Source organism: Neospora caninum, chromosome XI (genome assembly GCF_000208865.1).
Source record: "Neospora caninum Liverpool complete genome, chromosome XI".
Lineage (NCBI taxonomy): Eukaryota > Apicomplexa > Conoidasida > Eucoccidiorida > Sarcocystidae > Neospora > Neospora caninum.
In genome coordinates this window covers 4,505,931-4,531,144 of record NC_018397.1, presented here as the reverse complement: position 1 = coordinate 4,531,144, position 25,214 = coordinate 4,505,931, and the positions used below count along the sequence as shown (strand labels likewise).

The 25,214-nt window shown below is 53.0% G+C and overlaps 3 protein-coding genes across 3 annotated transcripts; 2 read left to right on the top strand and 1 right to left on the bottom strand.

Moving 5' to 3' along the window:
- Positions 1-318: 318 nt before the first annotated feature.
- Positions 319-6,953, top strand: NCLIV_058350 (putative vacuolar sorting ATPase Vps4; the record flags this gene model as incomplete). Its single annotated transcript, XM_003885391.1, has 11 exons — positions 319-463; positions 700-1,128; positions 2,879-2,924; positions 3,310-3,392; positions 3,657-3,766; positions 4,059-4,096; positions 4,576-4,707; positions 5,121-5,251; positions 5,718-5,797; positions 6,183-6,233; positions 6,900-6,953. 11 exons carry the CDS (start codon positions 319-321, stop codon positions 6,951-6,953), a joined length of 1,299 nt encoding a protein of 432 aa, XP_003885440.1.
- A 3,521-nt stretch (positions 6,954-10,474) lies between these two features.
- Positions 10,475-15,218, top strand: NCLIV_058340 (hypothetical protein; the record flags this gene model as incomplete). Its single annotated transcript, XM_003885390.1, has 10 exons — positions 10,475-10,561; positions 10,913-11,616; positions 11,812-12,031; positions 12,383-12,990; positions 13,340-13,526; positions 13,965-14,063; positions 14,160-14,348; positions 14,470-14,541; positions 14,858-14,961; positions 15,137-15,218. The coding sequence occupies 10 exons, from the start codon at positions 10,475-10,477 to the stop codon at positions 15,216-15,218; spliced, it is 2,352 nt and encodes a 783-aa protein (XP_003885439.1).
- Positions 15,219-17,251: 2,033 nt separating this feature from the next.
- NCLIV_058330 (conserved hypothetical protein) lies at positions 17,252-25,143 on the bottom strand (the record flags this gene model as incomplete). Its single annotated transcript, XM_003885389.1, has 16 exons — positions 17,252-17,316; positions 17,647-17,744; positions 18,165-18,452; positions 18,796-18,861; positions 19,234-19,344; positions 19,650-19,823; positions 20,111-20,166; positions 20,852-20,958; positions 21,639-21,709; positions 21,878-21,952; positions 22,087-22,334; positions 22,668-22,707; positions 23,115-23,212; positions 23,473-23,568; positions 24,159-24,520; positions 24,972-25,143. 16 exons carry the CDS (start codon positions 25,141-25,143, stop codon positions 17,252-17,254), a joined length of 2,127 nt encoding a protein of 708 aa, XP_003885438.1.
- Between the last annotated feature and the right edge of the window lie 71 nt (positions 25,144-25,214).

Sequence of the window (25,214 nt, the reverse complement as noted above, 5' to 3'; positions counted from 1 at the left end):
TCCATATATATATATAAATATGTATATGTATATATATATATATATTTATATGTGTATGAGTGTATGTATATAGGTATGTATGTGTGTGTATGCATACACGTCTGCTTGTAGCTATGCTGTACAGAGTTCTTGAGTTGCGCGTGTTGCGAGGGAGGTGTGGACGTGCGTGCGTGCAGGTGGAGAGTCTGCTCTGTTTCGTTTCGGTCTCGCGTTCTCCTGCCACGCGTCTGCTAAAAACTTGTCAGCGAATCCTCGGCCCCACACGCTCTCTCTCTGCGGGCGGTGCGTCGTTGCCCCTGAGTGTCTCGGAGCGTCCAAATGGATCTCTCTGCGTACGAGGAGAACCTCGACCAGGCCATCCGGCTGTCTCGACAGGCGACGGAGCGAGACAAAGCGGGCGCGTTCGCTGAGGCCTTCGAACTCTACAAAGTCGCTCTCGACTACTGGCACGTGCTCTGCCGAGGTAGGTATCCTCATGCGCAAAGTGTGTGAGCGACCCGTTTGAAAAAGGCGCACACGGGCGGCGCGAGCGGGCGTTCGCGCGAAAGCTGCCTCCAGATAAGCTCTGATCATCTCCTGCGGTTTTTGTCTCTCTTTCGGAGGCGTGACCGTTGTCGGCGCTTTTTCGCGGGCGTCGTCGCGCGTTTCCGTCGCTGCGCTGTGTCTCACATTCTCGCGGTTTCTCTGTCGCGTGCACAGGTCAGACGAACGCGCTGTTGAAGGAGAAACTGTATCGCAAGATGGGCGAGTACGTCGCCCGCGCCGAGGTTCTCAAGCACTTTCTGGAGAGGCAGAAGCAGCAGTCGTGGCAAGCGTACACTAAGACGCCCCCTGCCTTCGCCAGCGCCGCGTCTCCATCGATGGCCTGTCGATCGGACCCGCTCTTCGCGACGCCTGTGCCTCACGGGAGTTCCCTCTGTTGCTCGAGTGCTGCAAATCAAGGTTCGCAGCCGTGCGCCTCTACGCCTTTCCCGCATCTCCTCTCTTCTCCATGTGCCTCGTTTCTGCAAGCGGACCCTCGCGACTCCGCCAAGAGGAGCTCAGACAGAGGCGACGGCTGCGGGTGTACAGGCAGCATGCAAGCAGACGATCTCACCGAAGAAGAAAAAATCAAAGAAAAACTGAACAGTGAGCGTGGCACACAAAGAAAGAAGGATACCGATCAAGGGACAGGAGGGAGAAACCCGAAAGGCAGGGAAGCCTGAAGGAGTCGGACGAGGAACAGAAATGCGGCCAGGAGAGAATCGAAAAACGGGGAAAAGCGACTCGCCGGTGATGTCTGTGGCAAGAAGAAAAGCTGTTGCACAGTCCTTCCACTTTTTCCTCGTTTCCCCCGATTTTCTACGCATGCAGCGGCAATCGTCACAGAAAAACCCGAAGTGCGATGGCATCACATTGCCGGTGAGAAACGGCTGCTTCCATATCTTCTTGCCTTCGCTTCCCTTTCCTCTTCTCTTCCCTACGCTCTTCTTTTCTCTTCTGTTGCTCCCTTTTCTACTGGTTCTTCTCGCCGCTCTTCGGCATTCCTTTTCGTTTTCGTTTCCTCGTCTTCTTGCCGTTCCTTCTTCGCGTTTCCTTCTCCCTGCGTCTTCCTTTCTTCTGGCTCTGTCTTTCCACTTCTCTCTGGGGCGTCGGGTGCGCGAGATCCTCCATTCTTTTCTGTCTCTTCCAGGTGTCTCTCTCGCCTCGCGCAGGGTTGGAAGCTGCAAAGGAAGCGCTGCAAGAGGCCATCATTTTGCCTTCGCGTTTCCCTAGCCTCTTCACAGGCAAGTCTCCAGCGCACGCTCGACGATCCACGCCTTTGCCTGGCAGTCTCGTAGTCGCTACATGGCAGACTACGACTTTTCTTTTGCCTCGCGCTTCTCGCCGATGGAGCGCAACTTTCTCTTGCTCGTCTCCACACTGCCCAGTCTGTCGAAGTCTCTCCCCTGAGCCTTGCTGTTTTTCTCTCTATCTCGCCCTCGGGTACTGTCTCTTCTCGGTGTCTCTCTTCCCTCGCTCTCACCTCTGAATGTACACTTCTCTCCCCAGCGCGCTTTCCTCCCTCTCTCTTCTTCCTCCTTTTCTTCTTCCTCTCTCTTCTTCTTTCTCCTTTTCTTCTTCCTCTCTTCTTCTTCCTCTGTCTCTTCCTCTTCCTCTTCTTCCTCACTTTCTTCTTCTCTTTTTCCTGTCTCGCGATTCTCTGTAGGGGAGCGGACGCCTTGGCGGGGCATCCTCCTGTATGGGGTAAGTCGCAACCGGCAAAAAGTGAAAGTGAGATCCTATTCATTTGGTCTACCGTCTTCACTGCTCGTCTGTTCGTAGTTACTCTACTTAAAACGAAGCCCCGGCCTCTACTCCAGACTACGTCAGAAAACTGCGAAGAGGAAAACGACGCTCTCTTTTCTCGTCTTCTCTCTCGTGTGCCTTCAGCCCCCCGGAACCGGAAAGACTTTTCTCGCGAAGGCCGTCGCGGCGGAGGCCCAGGCAACGTTTCTCTCAGGTGCCGGAAAATCGGGAACGAGAAAACTCCACACTTTGGCCCCAGTGCTGCCCTCGGCGTGGCAATTTACCATTCTCTTTTCTCTCTATCGGTCTCGTTCCCCCTGTGTCCTTCTGACTCGCTCCGTCTCTGTTCTCTCTTTCTCTCCTTGTAGATACGCATCTTCGTTATATTTTACCAAAACATAGACTTCGACACTTATTCTTATATACATCTACACACATATAAAAATATATAAAAATATGTATATATATGTATATATATATATATATATATATTTCTTTTTGGCGTAGACGCATACATATGCCGGTGCAGTGTGGGGCGTAGCCGCTCCGTTTCCTTTGTTTAAAACTTGGAGTTTTCTTTTTCGTTTGCTCGTTCTCTCTTTTTGAGCAGTCTCCTCAGCGGACCTCGTGAGCAAGTGGCAAGGCGAGAGTGAAAAGTGAGAGTCACGAGAGAACGCGAAAGCGGAAAGAAGAGACGAATGGCCTGGAAGGGGGTCATTTTCGTTCCTCAGTCTCAGCCTCTTCCCTTTTTCTTCCATCCCTTTTGGGCGTCTCTGATGCCTCTGATCGTCCTTTGACTTCATCTCTACACGGCTAACTTGAAAGCGACACATCGAGGAAACGGTTATGAAACGCATCGATCCAGACAACTCGGAAAATGGCAAAGTGCGTATGTGTTGTGTTTCATGCGCGCCTCATGTGTGCATACACCGTCCCTACGGGCCTTGTTTCGGCGTGGGGCCGTCGCGCCCTCAGTATGCTGTTTCTTTCGTTTTTGCTTCTGCAGTCTGTCGTTTTTCGCCGCTTTTTTCTCTTCCGCAGGCTCGTGCGTTCTCTGTTCGCCATGGCGCGAGAGCGAAGGCCGTCGATCATCTTCATCGACGAAATCGACTCCATGTGCGGAGGTAAACAAAGACAAAAGCCCGCGCACACAGAACGCAGGCTTTACAGAAAATAGACGGCTTTTCGGGTGCGGTCTGGCGGCGTCTGCGTTCCACAGAGGGCGGTTTCCCCGATCCGGAAAGCAATGTTTTTTTTCCGAACGCGTCTCTGCATGCACTTTTCTCGCGTCGGTCGCTGCAAAGGGGGGGAACAGCGGAGGAGCCGTGAGAGAAGTCGCTTTTTTCCGAGCGGTGTCCCTCTGAAAGTGTCGGGCTTTTTGTCTTCAGCGAGAAGCGAAGGAGACAGCGACTCGTCGCGGAGAATCAAAACCGAGTTTCTCGTGCAGATGCAAGGCCTCCAGAAAGACGCTCCGGGAGTCCTCGTCTTGGGCGCTACCGTGAGAGGAAAAGAGACACCAGGAAGAAGAAGGGGAGGAGAAAGGCAAGGTGTAAGAGGGAGGAAGGACGGAGGAAGAACGACAGGCACAGAAAGTAAAAAGGGACCGCGTGCGTGTGTTTTTGGAAGCACGAGCGAGAGCACGGGCACGATGCAGCCACGAGAGGAGAGAGATGCAGGGGCGTAAACAGAGGAACCGCGTGGCACATGCGAAAGCAGAGCGGAAAGAGCGAGGTTCGCGGTTTCATGTCCCGCGTTTTGCGCGCGTGCGGTGTCTTGTCTCTGCTTCGTAGAACGTCCCGTGGGCGCTCGACTCAGCAATTCGTCGTAGGTCAGTCTTCACAAGAACCCGCAGATCTCTCAAAGTGTAAAACTCGACCCACGCAAAAAGCGAGACGCCGGCCCCTGTCTCTCTTTCCATTCAAGCTTGGCACGTGCACGTCCGTTTCGGAATGCTCAAACGCGAAACAAATATATATATATATATATATATATATATGCATGTGTATAAATTTGTGTGGGTGTATGTAACTGAATTCGTGTGTGTGTGTATATATGCATCCGCGGGCGGATGTGTGTGCATGCATGAGTGAGCTGTCCTCGCGCTTTTGTGCCTTTGCGAGTCGATCCTCTGGCCCGCTGGCCCTTGCGTGGGGAGCCTGTCCGTTTTCTGTTTTCATCGGAAATCTCCCCCCGGCATTGTTTTTCCCGAAACACTCTCCCTTCGTCGTCCGTTCCTCACGTCTGCTGGGGCATCGCCCCGTCGACCACGTCTCTCTCGGCTCTCTCGTGTCGGTTTCCTTTCTTCAGATTCGAGCGGCGGGTGTACATCCCGCTCCCTGACCTCCGTGCTCGTCTTCAGCTGGTTTCTCTCTCTCTCGGCAACACGCCTCATCAGCTGGGAGACGTGCATTTCCAAACGCTCGCCGTACAAACTGAGGGGTAAAAACCTGAACTTCTCGACCACACATCCGCCGCTGCTTACCGCGCGAACGCCCTTCGTGCACAACAGACTCCTTTGTTTTTAAAGACCCAGAGACAGCCGCACAATCCAAAGAGGGATACGCATATGCAAACGCACGCATACACCTGTGTGGACTGACACAAAGACGCAAATCTACAGTTGTCTGTATGCGCATATGCGCAGGATGTCTATGTGGAACTATCTATGTCTACGGATATAAACGTATATATATATATATATATATATATAGCACTACTGATGCTTGCAGATTTATATTTGTATGTGTGCGCACGTATTTGTGTGGGGCTGCTGTGAGACGAGAGGCAGTGTTTCCCCCTCATTGAAGCGGCAGCGACTCTGCGCGTTTTTTCTTTTCTTCCGTTTCCTTTAGATTTAGTGGAGCAGACATTTCGGTGGTTGTGAGAGACGCGCTCTTTCAGCCGCTGCGAAAGTGCCGAGCAGCGACGCACTTTAAGAGAGTTCGTTTCAACGGCACCTTCTTCCTCACGCCTTGTTCTCCTGGTAAACACGTCGCGTTCCTTTCTCCTGACGTTTCGTTCTTCTTTCTTTATGTCGCCCTTTCCCTATCCCGTTCCTTCCGCCTGTCCACTTCTTGTTCTTGTTCTCTCTCTGCTTCCTCTTGGTCGTGTCCTTCTTCTCTCCCTCCTTGTTCGTGTTCTTCCTCTTCTTGTTCTCCTTGTTCCTCTTTCTCTTGCTGTTCATCTTATTCGTCTTCTTTGGCTGACGGTTTTCTTTCCTTATGCTTTCTCTTGATTCTTCCTCGTTTAGCCCTCAGTGCTGTCTTCGTGCTGTTCTTTCCTCTGTCGCACCTGCTGCAGATCTGAGGTGCTCGCCTTCTCTCTCGCTTTGCTGTCCTCCACTTCTCCTGCAAACGTTTGCTCCTTCCGTTTTGTGTCTTCTTCTTCTGATTCCCCCTCTCTTGCAACGTTGTCCTTTTCTCTCTTTCCGTTTTGCCGCCGTTCCTCAGGAGACGCCGACTCGACAAAAGTGGAAATGCGCCTCATGGAAGTCCCCCCCGACCGCCTCTTGCCTCCAGAACTTTCCATGGTATGCGCATGCAAAGTGACGCGAAACGAAAACGACACAGAGAATGAAAAAGAGAAACAGAGAACTGTGCACGTGTGCTTGGTTTGGGTGTATTAACACTTGAAAATAAATAGAGACGACCCCCGAGTCATGGAAAACGCAATGGAAAGCGACGGGTAGCCAGCAGCAAAAATGGACGGAAATCTCTCGCCATATTCCGGTCATGACGCGGGTGTACATACTCCCATTTATCTGCCAATATTCACCATGCATATACCTGCACGCCTATGTATGTTTATATGCATATTTACGTAGACTGCATTTTTTATATATGTGCCCACGTATGTGAAGGCAAAAAAAACACTGAAGCAATCAATGGCAGATGTTTCTTCATTTTTCCTCGCAGGAGGATTTCATCGCTGTTCTCCGGAATGCACGTCCTTCTGTGAGTGAAGAGGTGAGGACTTGTCTCATGTGGGCACCTCGCGGAAAGGAAAAGACCACACCTTTTTTCCCGTCAGTCTGTTTTCCTTCTCTTCTCCCTCTCTCTCTGCACTCTCACTCAGTAGACAAATCGCCGCTCTTCGCCTTGCTGTCCACATTTCCCTGTCCTCTCTTCTCTCTTTCCTTCGTCGTCGCAGCCTTCTCTCCTAATCTCTCCCTCCTCCTCCCTTGTCCTCTTAAAATCTCTTCTCTCTGTTTCGCGTCTCCTCTATACAGTGATGGTTCTACCCGGCGTTGTGTCTCTCCTCTTTCATCCTTCTCCCTCTCGTCTCTCTCTTTTTCTCATACTCTCTCTATCTCTTTGTGTCTCTCCCGTTCTCTCTCTGTCTCGGGCTGTTCCACGCTACTCTCCTTCTCTCCGCGAAGAGGAAGCATTCTCACACAGTCAACAAAGACGTTTCCCAGAACAGACGGGAAAGAACGGCGCCTTCTGTGAAGCAGTCGAAAAACGCACAGATATCTTTGTTTCGGGTTTAGAATTTCGTGTCGCCTGTCTGTAGTTTCCTTTTCCTGGCCTCCGCTGGGGCGTCACGGTCGCACACGAGAAGCCGTCTCTTTTGTTCGCTTTCCACTTTTTCTGACAGTCCCGAAAGAAGACGTTCTTCTGTGGCGCGTACAGGACATTCGCCGCCACGACGAGTGGACGAGGCGCTTCGGCGTCGAGGGTCAGTGAGGGGGGTGTTCGTCTCCGAAAGAGGAGACGCGGTGCCGAGGAGAGAAAGAGAAAGATTTGGAGGGAATGTATGTGCAGCTCGCTCTCGCGCGTCGACTCGGAGGTGCGAGGCGAGTCCAGAAAAGGCGCGAAGCATCCCATGTTTTTCTTGGGTACGACGAAGCACAAACGCATGCACCAACTCACGCACCCCTGCAGGCGGAAGAATTATAGATCAGGAAAAGACGGAGAGGAGACGCCGTTTCCGCGGAGAGACGGGGAAGCACGAGCTGTCTTCACGTCGGCGACACGCAGAGAGGGAACTGCGTTTTCGATGGGCAGTTCGAGGTGCTCAAGGAGCGGTGGGAGGGCGTCGGCGAATTTTGTCTTGGATTGCCTTTTCAGTGAACCAAACAAAACGTTTACGCCGTTCAACTGCCCTCGCATGTGGACCAGTGTGATGGACATTTTTCCAGGCGTCGATACTGCGCTGAACCGTATATGTGCATAGACGCACGTGTTTGTATGTGTGTAGATAGGTACGTTTGTGCATGTTTCTATATATGTACATTTGTGCATGAATTTTTGAGTCTGCATGCAGGGAAGAGAGGGATATGTGAAAGGGTGGAAAGGAGGGATTTTGCTTCTCGCGTTTTCGAACAAGTCTTTTGAACTTTCACTTTTGAAACAACTTTCTTGGCTCTTCGTTGAGAGACAGCCCCAAGGGCGAAACTCGAAGCGGCTTATCTGGAGCAAGCACAAATCCCTCCGTGTTAAAAACAAGCGACTTCTGCAGTGTGTACTCATCTGCAAAGAGGCGCGGTTCTCTCTCAGCCGTCCTAATCGTCGCTTTCTCATGGCCGAAACGCATCCACTTGCACCGGGCCTCTCCAGCCGCTGCCGTCGAAAAGAAAAGAATTGTCTAAAAAGATGCAACTCATCCTGCTCGAATGGCACTCTGCTTGCCACGGCAAGTGGAAACTCTTCACTAAAATGGGGCACGTATTCAGACTATACATATATATATATATATATATATATATATATATATATATATATATATCTGGATACGTAGGTGCGTAGAGGTATGTAGAAGTACATGTGCAGCTGCCTGTATATAAGTATGCATGCATATATACCTTCACAGGTATATCGTTAAAGTGTGTATATAGACATGCACACATTCATGTATATATATATATATATATATATATATATATATGCATGCATATATCTATGAAAATACACGTTTTGCAAAAAAATCTTTAGATGTATATATGTATATATTGCACACCACGGCATGTGTATAGACATCTGTGTGCGTTGTCTGTGTTTCAAGTCTTTAAGGAATTCTTGAAGGTCCACAGCAGTTTGCTGGATATTTGAAGGGGTTGTTTTTTGTCCGTGAACCAAAAAGTTGGGGGCGCTTGCGCGACGCATTTCCGGCGCGGCGCCCGATCCTCAGGTGTACATACACCCGAAGAAACTGGCGAGCCGTGTACATCCACCGCCAGGGCCGCCGACAAACGGAGTGTAGAGAGGAGCTCAGAGTGTGCGTTTTCCCCTTTTGTGCATCTTTTGGCGATCGAATTTGAGAGATCTGCAGAGCGCCTTGCCGCCGGACATGCGCACATCTGAATCCGATGCGCCCGTTCGGAAAACGGCTACGGTTTGTCAACGAAAAAGAACAGCGGCCCTAAGTCCTGCACCGCGTGTTGCTCATCTTTTGTGGAGAAACGCGAACCAACTTGGCGAGACGAAACCGAGGCTGTTCCCCGTGTCTGTCAAGTTTTAATGCCGCATTTCCCTTGGCGCATGCACGCGCCTCTCTCTCCCGCTCTCTTTGCGTCGACGCGCGCGCGGTCCGGTGTTTTTTCTCGGAGGGAGCCAGACCAACGGACCGAGAAGACTCCAGTTCCCCGAGAATTATCCTTCTTCTTTTCTCGTCTGGTGTTTTCGGCCGGAACTCCACACAGGCTGTGCTGCGAATTGTGCACGCTTCTCCGGCCCGTTCCTCCAAGGTCAGACCGCTTTGCAGCGACTGTCTCTCGCGCTCACGCGACTCTGTTTTCCGAAGTGCTTTTCCGCGTCTTTTCCCTGCGGAGACCCAGAAGCGGGGCCGCGGAGGCGACGCATGTTTCGCGCGCGAGGTCTTTCCAGGACGAGAGAGAAACGGAGAGTACCGCTGGCGAGCGGGTGTCTGGGTCCGGCGAAGACAACATCCGCAGCCGTTCGTCTTCCTCGTGAGATCCACGTGAAAAAGAAGAGGAAACACAACGCTCTGAACTCTCTCCGTGACCGGGGTATCATCTTGACCGTTCGCAAGTCGCGTGTCTTTCTGGTTCCGGAGGCGACAACGTCCAGAAAACTCATCCCCCGTCCTCGCTCCGTCTTCGCTCTTGCCGCTCTGCCGCTCTCTCTCTTCCTCGGCGCTCGCCTTCCTCTGTCCCGGCTTCGCTTCGTGGATGCCTCCCGCCTGTGCTCCAGCTGTCCTTTCTCCTCCACCGGTGGGCTCTCCTGAGATCTCTGTACACTGGGGAGCTCGACGCGCCGGCGCTGACCGCCTTCCCCGTCGGCTCTTCACGCACCCCGAACTTGTTCGTTGCCACATCCTCAAGAGGCGGAAGAGTGTCTCTGGACCGTGGAGAGAAACTTCGTCTGGCGGGTGCTGAGGTGGGCGCCTCTGCTCAGCGATTCCCAGAGGTCTCTCCTTCGCTCCTGTTTCCGTCCGCCGTCCTTTCCTGTGGAAGTCTCTCAGGTTCTGCCGGTCTTTCTTCCGCCTCATTTTGTTTCCCCGCTGTGGCGCTCCTCAGCTTTGTTCTCGGCGCCCCCACCTCGTGGTGATTTGTCGTTTTCTGTGCGTCGCCGGCGGCGTGCGCTTCTTGTCGGAGAAACAGACCCGCGAGAGGAAGAGCAGGGAGAAAGAAAGTCTTCTCGCCTCCAGGAGGACAGCGGGGCCAAGAGAGGCTTCCCTCCATTTCGGAACCCCTCCAGCTGACGCAGCGACACGTAGTCCTGTCTTCTCGTGCGTCATCTCGGAAAGAGCAGTTCGCTTGTTGATTTCTCCTCGGTCTCTCCCGTCGAAGTCGACTTGTGTTTCAACCTTGCGTCGCAGGAAAAATGCAGCTTTCGCTCATTCACGCTCTTCTCCAGGGAGTCTCTCACCCTCGGCTCTCTCGGCGTGAGGGAAGGTTCACGGGACGACGCTTCCATCTTTTTTAAAGCAAAAACACACACTCCCACCACGACCTCTACGCGGGTGCGAACCCACTTCGTTTCCTCTTTCCGCCTTCGCCCCACTGGAGTCCGCCCGTCTTCTCTTCCTTTCCTTCCCCTGTGTATTCCCCTCTCTTTCTTCGTCTCCTTCGCCTCTGCATCCTCTTCCGTTCCGTCATCTTCCGCGTCTCCTTTCTTTCGGTCTTTCTCCGCGTCTTTTTTCTTTCCTTTTGCTTCCCTTTCTTCTTTGCCTTCTTCCCTTTCTTCTTTGTCTTCTTCCCTTTCCTCTTCTCTCTCTTTTTCTGGTGTTTTTTCGTCTGTCGAAGATGGCGGAGCATCTCGCCTTCCTCGAGGAGGAGCTCGTCGGTTTGCCCGACACGCCGCCCGCCTTCAAGCCCTCGCAGTCGCAGCAAGTAAGAAAACGCCGTCTTTGCGCTGGCTGCTGATCCCCGTCGGCGCAGGGGTGACTCCGAGACTGACACCCTTTTCCAAACCCTCAGCGAGAACGTAGCGGCTGCCGTGCAGAAAACGGGGTCAGTTACGGGATGTTGAATTTCCAGCGTTCCTCGGAAAAGCGTTCGCGGGTTCGACCTCGGTTTCCTCGCTCGCCTCGTTAGGCTCTGACGGGGAGGGCCCTCTTCTTTTCGCTCGTTTTCGGCCCATCCCTCCCACGTTCTTCCGTCTGTCCTTCTCTTCCGCTCTGTGCTTTCGCGCGTCGAGTTTCCCGTGTTTGCTTTTTCTGCTCTCGCTTTTCTCTTCCTCAGGTGGCGGCGCTGTCGCGTCTGTCGTGGATCTCTGCGGCCATGGGCCCGGTGGAGACTCGGAATCTCCTCTTACCGTTTCTCCAGTCGTACCAGCACACGCGACGGGACAGCGACGAGATTCTCTCGGTTCTCGCTGCGCAGTGGCGCCCAGTCGCCCGCGGGGTTGTCGGCATCCTCAAGGCGGACGAGAAGGAACGCGCGCGGCGCCTGAACCTCCTCGCGACTCCAGCTGTCGCCGCCGACGCCGGTCGTCGCGACGAGCGCGAGGCGATCGTCGAGGCGCTGGGGGTGATTGGAAGCCTGCTCGAGGCGCTCGCGGCGAAGGAGGAAAAGTGCATTCGCGACGAAGCGGTCACGTCGCTGCTCTACTTGCTCCGCTTCTTCCCCACCTTCCAGGGTCGACGGGCCTTCGCCCAGCGGGTCCTCCTCCCCGCAGCCGCGCGCCTGTCCCACAGCGAGTCCGGACTCTTTTTCTCGCGATGCAGTGCAGCGAAACTCATCCCCGCCGTCTACGTCTACGCGCGGCCCGACGCCGAGCGCGCGGAGGCCGGGAAGGAGGAAGAAAAAGACAAGGATGCGCCCCGCGACGCGCAGGCCGGGAACGCGCGAGAAGGAGGCGGCGCAGGCGACGATGCGAAACGCGCGGAGGGCGAAGAAGGCGAACGCCGAAACACAGACGACCTCGATCGCGGCGGTCTCCGAGAGTGAGTCGCCGATAAGGGGGGGAGGGGGGGGGGAAAGCGTGGAGAGGACGACGGGCGCAGGCTCTTGGAAAGCAAGACAGGGGAGGGCTGTGTCGGGCTGAGAACGCGAGATGCTGTTTTGTCGAGGTCTGGCGCGGCCTCTGTTTTCTTTGGAGTTTTGCGCAAATCCCTTCTCCGGCCTTTTCTTCCACTCAGGTTGTACGAGAAGCTGCTGACCAACGACGCGCTTCTGGTTCGCCGCGACGCAGCTGCGGAGGTTCCCGCCTTCGTGCGGCACTGGCGGCGAGTCCGAGAGCAGTTGCAGGACGCCAGTCAGGCGGGTCTCTCTGAAGAGGAAACTGAGCTCGAAGCGAATCCTCAGGGGCTCGGCGACTACTTCTTGCCCACGCTGAAGAAAATGAGTTCCGACACCATCGTAAGTCGACACACGCGGGGAAGAAGAACAAGCGCGCGGAGCAGGAAAGAGGCACAGAGGAACCGCAGCGTTTTCGGCGCGACGGGGCTTCGATCGGCGACGGCCCACTCAACTCTCGCCAAACCGCGCTCTGGTCCTTCTTCTTGTGGCCTTATCCTCGTTTTGCTCTGCCTTTGCTCGTGCTCTCTCCTTGCTCGTGCCTTCTCTGTGTTCCTTCTCTTTCATCTGTCGTCTCCCCGTCCGCCTCTCTGTCCTCTCCCTTCGCTTCTCAGTTCCCCTTCGTCCCCGTCGCGGCCTTCACCTTCTGCCTTTCCTGGTGTGTCTGTCTCGTGTGTGTGTGTGTGTGTCTAGGATTTCCTTCGCGCGGCGTCGATCGGGGCGTTGATTCAGTTGGCCCTGCTTTTCCCGGCAGCCCCGTCGGCTCCGCGGGAGTCTCAGTTCAGTGCGTCGTTGATTCTGCCGCTGTTGCCGTCGGCAGTCTCAGACCCGTCTTGGCGCGTCAGGGCGGTCCTTGTCCGTGCGCTGCCGTCGCTGACGGCGGTTTTCCCCTCGCACTTTGCCTCGCAATTTTACCCACTCCTGCAACAGCTGCTGCGCGACTCCGCGTTGCGAGACGTGCGGCAGGAGGCGATCCGTGCAGTCGGCGAAACCGCCAAGGTTTTGCCGGGAGACGAAGTTGCACAGTTTCTCGTCCCGCTCCTGCCGATGCTCATCCAGGAGAACTCCATGACGCCGTGCTCCCCGCTCGGCGGGCCGTCGCCGAGCGCGTCGGGCGCCGTCCCCGTCGTCGCGCCTCCGACCCTCTCCTCGCCGCTGAACTGCAACTCGCCGCTCCTCGCGCCCGTCCTCGAAGTCGCACTTCCCGTCGCCAAGGCCGCGGGACCAGCCGGTGCGCAAGTCGTCCTTGGAAGCCTCGCCCTCCTCGTCTCCAGTCGCGAAGAAGGACACGTCCGAATGATGTATGCATCGGAAAAAAGAACCCGAAAGAAACCCGCAAAAGACGATCAGTTCACAAAGAGATCCAGAGGGAGAGACCAAGAGAGAGAGATCGAGAGAGGGAGAGAGATGAATAGGCTCTGCGAGAAGGAGGTTAAGCGATAGAGAAATTAGGAGAGAGAGGCGTTTGAGGCAAGCGAAAGGAGACAAAAAAGGACTCTGATCGCGAGTCGCCTACACAGCTCTCTCCAGGAAGACGATGGTTTTCCAAACGTCTGTCGTGGGCCCTGGCGTCTCTCCCCGTCGGCGGATCTTTGAGGGTGTTTCACTGCCGACTGTTCGGAGGTTCCTGTGGCGTCTTGCTTCGTGCAGGCTGGCACAGCATGCAGGCGAGTTTTGCAGTCTGGTTGCCGCCAAGCGACCTTCGGCGCCTGAGTGCCCGGAGGCCGTGCGCCTCGTCGAGGGTCTGTGTGCCGCGCTGGGGACGACCGCAGGAGGAGGCGACTGGACCCTGCGCGTCGAAATCATCAAACAGGTTGTCCCCATCGCAAAAGCCTTCGTAAGACACAGACGCGCAGCTGTGTGCGCGGTGCGCGACTCCGCAGGAAAATCACAACCCTCAGTCTCAGGCTCCCAAGCAAGCTGCATTCCCATCTCACCTAAACAAATCGTCGAGTGTTCATATCTACCTATATATGCATCTATATGTATATATGTACATGTATAGATATGTATATGTATATATGTATAGATATGTATATGTATATGTATATATGTATCTGTATATATGTATAGATATGTATGTGTATATATGTACATGTATAGATATGTATATGTATATATGTATAGATATGTATATGTATATGTGGGCACATCGATTTTCGTGCACAGGTGTTTTTGCCTGCGCGTTTCCACGCATTTTCAAGTGTCTCTATTTCGATGTGGAGTTTCGCCTTATATGGTGTTCGGCCCCAGAGGTGTGGTTTTTTTTTTGCAGGGAATAGATTTTTTCACAAAGTACCTTCAGAGCATCTTTACCGAGGCGTTCAGTGACCACGTGTACGACGTTCGCGAAGCTGCCGTGGACGCTTGCCAGGTAAGGCGTAGCTGGGGAAGAAACAAAACCAAACTAAATTGTTTTCTCAACGCGCCGAAAACAACGCGCGCACGCGGTCCCCCTGTTTGTTTGCAGCCGCTGACTGAGGAGTTCGGTTCGCGCTGGGCAGTCGAGGTATTGCTGCCGCGACTGCGCCACGTGTACTTTGTTGGTGGGTCGGGCAAGGAGTCGAGAAACAACGGCCTCGAATCGCTCGCCTCTCTTCCGCAGGGGCGTCCGTCTTCGTCCTACCTCGAACGTATCGCCGTTCTCCACGCAGTCCCCGTAAGTCGGAACCAGGAAGCTGTTTCCGTCGGCTCTTCTGCGTGTCTCGCGTCGTTTCTGTCGCGTACTTTCGAGCGCTTCCGCGAGCGAGTTTTCTCCGAGTGTCTCTGCATGCGCGCAGAAACTCGCCAAAGCCTTCTCCGCTTCTGAGACGGAGACGCACCTCCTCCCCTTCCTCCTCGCTGCGCTCAAGGTACGAAAAGAAGGGAAACCCACGAACCTGACATCCAAGACACAAATGTAGACATATATATATATATATATATATATATATATAGACAGATATAGAGAGAGACATATATATAGAGAGAGACATATATATGTATATATATATATATATATATATATCTGGAGTGTAAGGCCGATCAACGTAGGACATCAGGGAACTCGCTAATGTGTATTTGTGTTTATCGAGTGTGTAGATGCATTTGCGTAGTTTTTTTTATTTTATATGTTTGCGTAGAAGCGTGTGGACGGATGCACGGAAAAGGGGTGAATTGTTTCTTCAGGACGACGTCCCAAACGTGAAGTTCACGGGTGCGGAGGTGATGCGCGTGACGGTGGCGGCGAAGACGCTTCCTCGAACGGCGTACACAACGGAAGAGCTTTTGACGTAAGTTAAATGTTCTTCTCCGGCACTGGGTATCTCTCTCCGCAGTTTTCAGCCCCCTTCTCTGTTCTCAGGCGTCAAAGGTCGCGCTCATCTTCTCGTTTCTCTCCTCTCTAGGGTTGAGGAGAGGGTTGCGCTCTCATCTCTCGCGAAAAGGTGCATGCGCTTTTCTCTTCAGGGCTTTGAATGCGCTGACGAATGACCCCGACGTCGACGTCCGCTTCTGCTCTCAGCTTGCCCTTGCGGCGACGCGTTCTTGACGGCCAAACAGGCACACTCGGTCTCTCCCTTTCTCATCTCCTTTCTCTCTTCTTCGGTTTCTCGCTCTCTCTCCTCTCTTGGCTTCTTGGTTCCCGTTTTTCTCTTGTCCTGCCGCGTCTCTCCTATTCCGTCTTTTCCGGTTTTCTGCGTTGTCTCTCGCGCGCTCGGGATGAAGCGCCAGCGAAGAGTGACGAGCTCTTCTCCGTTTCGGCATTTTCAGTCAAGCAGAAACATGCGAAACAGGCGCAGTGGAGAGGCGAGATCGCGCCGATCCTGCATTTGAGGTTGAGAGCGATTCTGCGGGGAAACCGGCAATATGAAGAGCGAACGAGAAGGACAGAGAGTGTGTGTGCTTCAGCTCGTTTGAGGTGAAGTCGAGAGAAGGAAAAACTGTTTCGTTCTCTTTTGTCGTTTTTTCGTTTCTGGAATCCACCCGGCACGCGAGAAAAAGGAACAATCTGTCCTTCCGCAAAACGGTTCTTCTGGCTCCTGCCTTGAATCCCCGAACAGGGTGTTACAGCCCTTTACGGCTCCGCAGTCGGCGGGGTATTCTTCGGGTGTAGAGTCTGCTTTTACTGGAGTAGCGCTCTTCCACAACTTTTGCCTTCTGTGGGAGATTTAGAAGCGCTGCCCGCTTGTATTTCTGCCTACCGAATATCTGGGTCTATACTTTTATACTAAGCTAACAGGTTTTATGACAGCTTGAAAGCAAACAGATGGAAAAACCGGTAGGATACTGAACGCCAAATCGCTTTTAGCTGTCTTAAGCAGTCCAGTGAGGTTGTGCACAGCCATCGTAAAGACGCAGCACCGGGTAGTCTGTCTCTCGAAAAAAAGGAGTCAGCTTTACTCAGGATCCTTATTTCCCTCAAACTGGCGATGGGTTCCACCAGGCAAAGTTTAGCCCGGAGGGCTGTGTCTACGACAGAGACGAAACGAAAAAAAACTAGACCGTCGGCGCGGTCGCTGCCGTGCAGCGGCCTTTTCAGTTTTCTCTTGTCGGGTTTTCGTCCTCCCCACACTTTTGAGACCAGCACGCCTGCATAAAGCTCCTCGGTTCTCAGCGCTGTCTTCCCACGTTTTTCCTGGGAAACGCAAGAAAGAAAGCCGGGGAGAGAGAAAAGGGAACTCGGGGATAGAGAGATAGAACAGAAACGTGGGCATCGAGGGTTCCGCGCAGAAACCCCGTGGAGTAAACAATTGAAAAAAAACGTGCCAGGAACGAAGGGTGCGCAGCGGGAGGCAGGAGACAAGAGAAACACTTCAAAGGACGCAGGCAGGAGGCGGTATGTTTGGCCCTTGGTTTAACCGCTAAAGACACGGACGCGAAAGGAGATCGGTTGCCTTTCGGAAGGTCCACGGAAAGAAAAACGAAGAAAGAACAACGGTGTTTTCCCACCTGTTATGCGGGTTAAAGCAGCAGGATGGGATTTTACGGAAATCTTGAAAATATGTGGTTTACCAAATCCAAAGCGGCGATAAAGTACCGGGGGAGCTGGGAATAGAAAATTCCATTTTATAATGTATATCATGGAGAGACGGGAGAAAGAATGAGAGCAAAAGAAAGAAGGTACGAGAGGGGTGAACCTAAGAAGGAGCTCTGCACTGAACGAGAGCGAGGCAGCGCAAGGTACGCAGAGAGAAACAACGACAGATGGAAAGCATCCGCGCAAGCGGCGTGCACGTTTCAAGAAAGGAGAAACAGACTACGCCCAGAAAATCTGTCCCCCCAGCTAGCCACTTCAAACCCAAAACATACACGCATATATTTCTACACGCATATATATATATATATATATATATGTAGAGTTGAATGACGGGAGAAACGCACAGAACAGTATAGAGAGGAAGGTGGTTCGAAGCATCGATACCTGTATATGTACATACACAGTCCAGTGCAAGGAAATATAGATAGGTATAGTGCTAGGTGCGAATATGCGGCAATCCTTTGCTGCTTGGTGACGGAAGGACGCACTGCTGCGTCACGAAGCGATTGCGATGCGTTTATCTTCAAACTTTGGATTTTAGGGGGTCAGCGAAGACTCTCGTGAGGATTTTTGGAAGCCTTGGCGAGGAGGCGTAGGGCGACGGGAAGGCCTGCGTCGACAAGCAGAGAGAAGAGAAGAAAACCGAGGGGTTGCTCAGCAAGAGCAGCGATGAGATATGATCACGAACGGCATCGTAAGCGGGCGATTGAGGGAGCGAGTTGCGGAGTCAGAAGCCGGACAAGACAGGAAGAAAAGCACGAGAGAACTACAGAGAAGCGATTGGGGCGAGCTTTCTTACTTCTTTGCGCCTCGACATTCTCATGGTTCACCGAGAGGGCCGTGCGGAGAGAGACAACTGCTTCCTGTAGGAGTTCCTCAGACAGACTTAGCGAAGTGCCCGTTGGAGCGAGCGGAGAAAGGGAAGGCGATCCTTCTCTACCTCCATCGACTGAGAAAGGCCCAGAGGACGAACTACTCTTCTCCGGAATTGGGAGACGGGGAAACAAGAAATCCTCGCTTTCCAGATCGACCTCGCTCCTGAATCGCGCGGCAGACACCGAGGAGACAAAAATGAAAAACACGAGAGAATGGAAAGGAAACCAAACGCACACACGCAAGTGAGTAGAAATAACGTGCATACAGTCCAACATATATATATATATATATATATATATATATATGTGTTTGCTGACGTTTTGTGTCTCACTTCTGGCGAGGGTTCGTGATGGTCCCACGCCGCTTGAGAAGCAAGAGGAAGAACGAAAAGCGAGACACAGACGAGAGGGGACTACAGAGAGAAGATGCTCTGAGAAGGTGTGAGCAAAGACTGGTCACAAATACAGGAAGATTCATAAATATGTATAAATATGTATATGTATATAAATATATACATTTGTAAATAGAAATACATATATACAAATGTATATAAGAATATTTTCTTTAGAAATACCGACTTACGAGGTCGCGAGTTTCAGGCTCAGCTCTAAAAGTGCCTGGCCACGTAGCGCATGCAGCGCGTCGGCGCAGCAGCACGGAGGAGCCTGCGACGACAAGTCAGTGGAGAGGATTTCTTTCACTCGATCCGTCCGGTCGCTTTTCCCGGGTTCGTCTTTTCCTCCGTCTCCACTGTCGGGTTCGCTTCGTCGGTGTTTTTCGGGGGTGCCTAGTTCGCAGAGAGGGCCGGTCGCGCGGGTGTACATACACACCGACAAGGCCCGATTGGCGAGCAGAACGGCTTCTTGGAATCTGCGTAAACGGAACGGAGGAACGCACACTTGTTCTGTCGTTTCTCTTCCGCCACCCTCGCGCCTCTCAAAAAACGCGTTGGTGCATCCTGTAGTGTTTCTTTCCCCTGCGTTGTTTCACCCCTCGTTTCTCGTCTTCTCTCGCCCATGCTTTCCAGCGCCGCTGCTTGCGGCCCTGCGTAGTAGTCTGAGCAGGTGGGGCGCATGTCCTAGTCGCTCTCCGGCCCTCTCTGTGCGTTCCGCTTTCTGTTTTCGAACCTCAGAGGAAAAAGCAGGCGCACAGGCGCGTGCATGCGGGTCTCATGCGAGAGGTGCTGAAAGCCAAAACGACCTTTCGGGCTTACTTTTCCGCGGCGAAGGCGACTGCCGCGCACTCGAGGAGGACTTGGGGATCTCGCGAGTCCAGTCGCCTGAAAAAAGCAAAGATTTCTCTTTTCTTTTCCGTTCGCTCTCTTCTCAACTCGCGTGGGCGCACCATGAACCCTCGCCAGAAGTGAGACTCCGAAAATGAGAACATATATAAATATGTATAAATATATATGTGTGTGTTTATGTAGGACTGTATGCATCGTATTTACGCAGAACAGCAAGCGAGTTCCTTAGGTTGAAACAACGAGCGGCGCAAGAAGGGAAAGGCAAAGCCGAGGGTCGGAGAAGCCGAGACGTCTCCATCCTAGGTTCCCGAGTTTGCGCACATCGCAAGGCTCGTGGCCGAGCAGTGTCGATATACACGCGCATCAACAAAGGTGGCGAGACACCGGAATCGCGGAAGAGAGACTTACAAGGCTTCTCGGAGAAGTTGGATTTCTTCCGTTCTGTCCCAGGCCGCGTTCGGCGCATGCAGCTGGGTCTGCTGCATTTCTTTGAGGCGTGCCAAGAGCACTCGTGGATGCCTACAAAGGACGGGAACGAGAACAAACCCGGAGGCGCGCGCGCGCATGCAGAAAGGAAATTCGATTCGCCCTCGCCTATCCCGTTCCTCGCGCCGGCTGCTTCAGGCCCCCCTCTTCCTCTCGTCCTTCTTCTCTCTTCTCTTTCCCCACGTCGCCACTCCTGCTGTCTCCTTTCCTGACTCGTCTTTGGTGCACGCGCTCTGAAACCGAGCGACTTGGCGTGAAGGAACTCCGTGTCATCGAGGAAAGCTCTTTGGACTGCGTCGCCTTTTTCCGCGATTGCCGAACGCAGATCCTCGCCTCACCCTCTGAAGATCTGCATCAGTTGTCGCAGCGTCTTCCCGAGTTTCTGTCGCGCAGCCTTCTGTTTCGAGGACACCTGTTCGTCGACCGGAGACTGCAGAGCCTCCGCGAGAGACAGATGGAGAGGCAGGAAACCAGGCGTCGTCAGCGGTTCTTGCGGAATCTCGGCGGCCTTCCTGAAAGGGAGAAACGGCGCAAAGGGAGGTCGACGGACAGGCGGAGAGAGTGGCCACAAAGAGCTCACGACACCAGCAGCGAGAACACGAAAGGAGCCAGCGAGAAGCAGACGGTGGAGCCAGAAAGAGAACGCAAAAGAGAGCACGAGTGAGAAGAAACGAATGAAGCAGGCAGTGAAGGAGAGACAAAAGCGAGACTGCCGGGAAGAGAGCAAGGCGCAAGCACGCGTCGAGAGGAGGAAAGGCGTTTGTCGATTTCCTCAGAGTTCAAAAAGAAGCAATCTTACAACAGAACGTCGACAGCCTTCGCCACAGTTCCCTCGACGAGGAGAAGGCCGCCTTCCTGGACAGAGACGAAGAAACGAGCTCGAAAAGAATGGAGAATGAAGGGAAGAGCACAGTGCGTCTCGATAACTTGAGAAATGTACGCAAAAGAAGCATCCAGTGGGAAAAACACCAGCAAGAAAGGACTCTAGGAAAATGTGTGCGGCCGAAAGCAGAAAATGAAACGTGCACGCAGCACATATACATATATATTTTATATGCAGGTATTTAAGTACACGCACGCAGAAATATATGTGTAGCTACGTATATATATATATATATATATATATATATGGCTATGTATCAAAGTACGAGTAAAAAATGTACATTTATGTGTATCAACGCATCTAGATGTATATATGTATATATGTATGGGGGTATTGTCTCCAGTTACGCGCAGATGCATACATACATGGACATGTGTTCTGCAGAGAAATGCAACCGTTGTGAGACCCCGACTTGGGCGAAGACCCTCTTGTCCGGTAAACGCCAGAATCCGTCTCTGAGCTGGAGAACTCTTCTGCTTACTCCGTATCGCCGCAAGCAAATGGAGAGGTTCTCTCTAGGTTGTCTGATACTTGTGAATCTTTGGAAATGAAAACGCACTTCTGCGTATATTTGTATACATTTTGCACGTGCTTCCTGGCCCATTCGCAGACTCTCGGGAAGCGCGGGGTGAGTACAAGAAAAGCGGTCTTTCTTACAGCGTAGATGAGCGCAGCCGTGAGCGCCGTTCTCTCGCCGTCCGCGAGGGCTCCCTGAAGTGCGTCTTCCAGTCTCTCGGTTAGCAGATGAAGCTCGGCAACTTTCTCTGAAACAAAAGACGAAAGAGAACCGAGGTTACGAAAGGCGAAAGAAGAAACGCGTCATACACTGCGTTTTTACACCTTCTGCAGTCGACGAGACCGAAAATCCCCCGGTATCGATACAGCTGAAGCAGGCTGCAGGACTCGTACCCGGTCACGCTCCCGCAATGGTCCCTTTTCTTACAAAAACAGGAAACAAGCCTCTTCCCGCCGACGTCTACCTCCACCTGCAGTGTTTCGGGTACATCTAACATATATATATATATATATATATATACAAACGTCTATGCAGAAACGAATCGGCGAGTATACATGTATGCATATAGGTGCGCATGAATCTCGCTCTGCATATCGTTGTACTGATAGATTTCTGTGGGCGAAGAGGTCGGCCAGCGTGGGAGAGCACACAGAAACAATTTTGTTGAAAAGCATCAAACGGTGTGTGACAGCAAACACAAGACGCATCTTTTCAGTGGAATGTGCAGGTACCCCAGAGAAGAGAAATGCGGGGGAAACGGAGGAAACGGGGAATCTCCTGCTTTCTCTGTTTTGTGTAAAGCAGCCAAAAGAATGCTAGCGTCTCCGTGGTGCGTTTCTTGCACACTCGGCACTTCGACGGAAGCAGAAACAGTGCGCGCGGTTCATCGCTCTTTCGCTTTCAGTTTTCCATCTCGACTGAGCGTACCCAACTGGACGCAACAGGAAATGAAGACAGGCAGAACGTAGAGCGCCTCGGCGAGGGTGGTCTCCAGCAGACTGTTCCGCAAATAGCGCAAGCGGCAAAGAAAAACGCGAGCGTGGGAAAGAGAGAAGCAAACCAGGAGAGCAGAGACACATACCTCGTGGGGGGAGATTCAGAGGGGGGCAAATCATCGTCTTTTTCTAAACTGTACAACCTAAAGAGCCTGAAAAGGACCGGCTTACAGGTTGGACAGGGCGAATGCGAGGGGAATGTTTCTTCGGCGAAAGGCGCGAATGGCCTGAATGGTTAAGTTGACGCTGCAAGAAAAACAGAGATGAACGGACACGCGTCAAAAACGCGTCTCTCCTCGTGTCGCCCAACGAGAGCACGGAAGCCTACATACGAAGCAGCAACGTAGAACAGAAGAACACAAGGGGGGGTTGGGGTTTACCTCGAATAAAGGAATTCCGGGGGAACGTGGTGAGCAGGATACATTTCTTCGACATACGAAAGAACGTCGTCGACTCGCAAGCAGCAGCCGCCGATGCCTATCGCTAGCGGCACTGCTTGCAGCCCCGGAGGACGCGGTGGAGCGGCGACAAGAGAAGAAGAAGAAGAAGAAGAAGAAGAAGAAGAAGAAGAAGAAGAAGAAGAAGAAGAAGAAGAAGTGGATAGCCGTTCCCATATTGTTTCTGGCGTCTGCAATCAAAAGACAGCAGCGGAGTCTGGGAGATGTCGTGAGCTCTGTGTTTATCGTCTGCCTTTTTTCGCCGTTGATGCGATCCCTGATGGAAGCGAAAAGGCTGAAAGGCTTCAAAAGCTTTTCTTATGTCTCCCTTTGTGACAGAAAAACTCTCGTGAGACGACTGTTTCTTTCCTGAAATCACATGGCTTCTGGTACTTTGAGAACATACTAACGGCGAGAAGGGAAGTGTGTTTCAAAGAAAAGGGATGTTTAGCCGGGGGGTTTACGCAGTCTTCTTTCCGTGTTTCGCCTCTGCTGTTCGAATCTGCGCCTGCAGAAACCCTCACTTCATCTCTTGCAGCGGAGATTAAGGCCACCGCCAAGTGTCTGTCGACAGCGGCATTCGCACACGAACAAAAGGGAATCGCGGACAGAGCGGGGAAAACAAGGCGAAGATGTGGAGAACCACACGCGGAAGAAACAAAGAGAAAACTGGATCTTCTGCAGATGCACACAGACGCATAGTCGCGCACGCGTCGACGCACGAGATCATCGTCTAGGCCTACATCGAACGCATGCAAAAGCAGACGGGTAAATCCAGAGAGCTAGAAAGGTCAAGACAGACCAAGACAGATCTGGATAGATTTAGAGAGATCTAGTTACATTTAGATCTAGATAGATAGATAGATATGGGTGTGTAAGCGGGGATGTGTATGGACAGAGGTATGGATGAGAACGTAGGTTCGCGTGTAGTGCAGCTGCGTCTGTGTTGCTTGTTGTGGATCCTGTCTCACTTGGCCCAGAGCTGACTGCTGTGAAACCGCGTTTCGCGGAGGAGATGCAGTTCGTCCTGAGGAGTTAAAACGCCGCTGCCAAAGAGCGCGAAGAGCAGCTGTACAGACACCGCGAAAGCCGCCGCCCGAGAGAGACAGGGCCGAGGAGCTCGGATGAGGGAAAAGAAGAAGCAACCCAGACACAGGAGGCAGCAAGGCGAGGAACACGCGACAACGGACACGAAGACGACGGGCGAGGAGAGGCCAAGAACCCCGCAGGGGAAACGTGAGAGAAGAGTTAACATGCGAGGAAGAGGCTGAAACGTGGGACGACGATCCGAAAGTCGAGGAAAAGAAGACAAAAAAGAGCCAGACTTACTCGAGGGTGAAACGGCTCGCGCCGGTAGATGTCGCAGAGAAGTCGAAGCGCGTGCGGGAAGCGACCGAGACGCTGCAGCGCTGTCGCCAGGGACAGCTGAAGAAAACACCGAAACAAAAAACAGTCACATATATATATATATATAAATATGGAGATAAACGTAGGGGTGTACCTATGAAAATCTCTCCCTCCACTAACGTCGAGCTCGCTGCATCGCCGCGTGTGTTTACAGGTCTTGCCATGCACATATACAGTTATACATATACATGTATGTATGTGCGCATCTACGTGTTTCTTGCGTGGATCTGTGTGTGTGGAAGGGCGGGCACGCAGAAGGGTGTGAGTAGTATTCCTGCTCGTGTTCTCGTTTCGGACACCAGAGAAAAGGTTCAGCTGCGCCCACCTCGAGAAACGTTCGGGCACGATTGCCCGGGACCTGCCAAGTATTTCGGTGCCTGTCCAGGAAGGCGACGCATTCGGCAGGCGCGTCGCTCTTCAGCTGTCGACAAAGACGAAAACGATGCAGAAGAAAGAAAAGGAAGGGTGCAAAAGAAGCACACTGAGGGGAGAGAAGGGAGAGATGAGCAGGCGAGTCGGACGGGACGGCGACGAGACAGTGAGAAGGCCAAGGAAACAGGAGAAGGAACGAAGCCAGGAACACAGCGAAGGTTTTCTTTGCGCCTCACGAGAAACTGGGTTGCGACCGCGAGCAAGCTCGGGTCTCTGGCCGTGAGTTCTCCGTGCTGAACGAAGAGGAGACGCCTCGCCCTTTCCATTTGTCCACAGGCAACGAGGGCCTCTGCGAAGAAAAAGAGACTCTCGACCTGGAGGCAACAGAGCGTTTGGTGCCTCTCCGCCGCTTCCTTATCTCCCCCTTCTTCTTCTGTTTTTGTGTTGCCGTCTGCTACCGCCGCTTCGCTCCTCTCGGTATCTCGCGCGCGCGGAGACAGGCAGTCCCCACAGCACACGGAGAGGGGGAAGTTGACGGCGGCGGGCGAGACGGAAGGATGGGCTATGCTGTAGAGGAGCTCGCCAAGCATAAGCATGTCTGAAGGCAGAGAATTCGAGCAGACTGCCACGAGGGTTTAGAGTTTGACGACAGGAAGGTGTACACGAGGAAAAGACCGTGAGACGGAGAAGGGAGACTTCGCGGTCGCAGTAGAAAGGCAGCGCGGAAGCCGCAACTTCTCCATGTCGCACAGAGGAGGGGAACCAATAGGCACGGCCTTTTCACCAGGAGCGGAAGAGAAGCAACAGAAAAAGAAGAGGGCGAAGAAAAGGAAAGGAACGGCACAGCGAGAGCCACGGAAATGGAAAAGACGAAGAGGCCGCGAAGGAGGGTATGGCGAGCTAGCGAGACCGACTCTAGGAGGCGAAAGGACGAAATGACATGGAAGGAACCACGGGGAGAGAGCGGTGCATTTTCACGGCGAGAAAACAACCTTTCTCTCTCGTTGTCCCTCGCCGGCCAAAGCGAGCAGCACGGAGACAGGCCTTACCTTCGTAGGCGCCAGACATCCGAGCAGAGAGATACTGTCGCGTTATCTGTCTGTACGCTTCACGAGACTGTCGCGAATTCTTCTCCCAGGCCTTCGCAGCTGCGGGTCCATCGTGGAGAGCTTCGGCCAGGCCATCACTACAAGTCGAAGGCAAAGAGTTTTCTCCGTCCATTGCGCCTGCCGTTACGTCTCGCCAAACCGGTATCCGACGGGGCGCGACACGCACAGGCGTCTCTGGCGGCT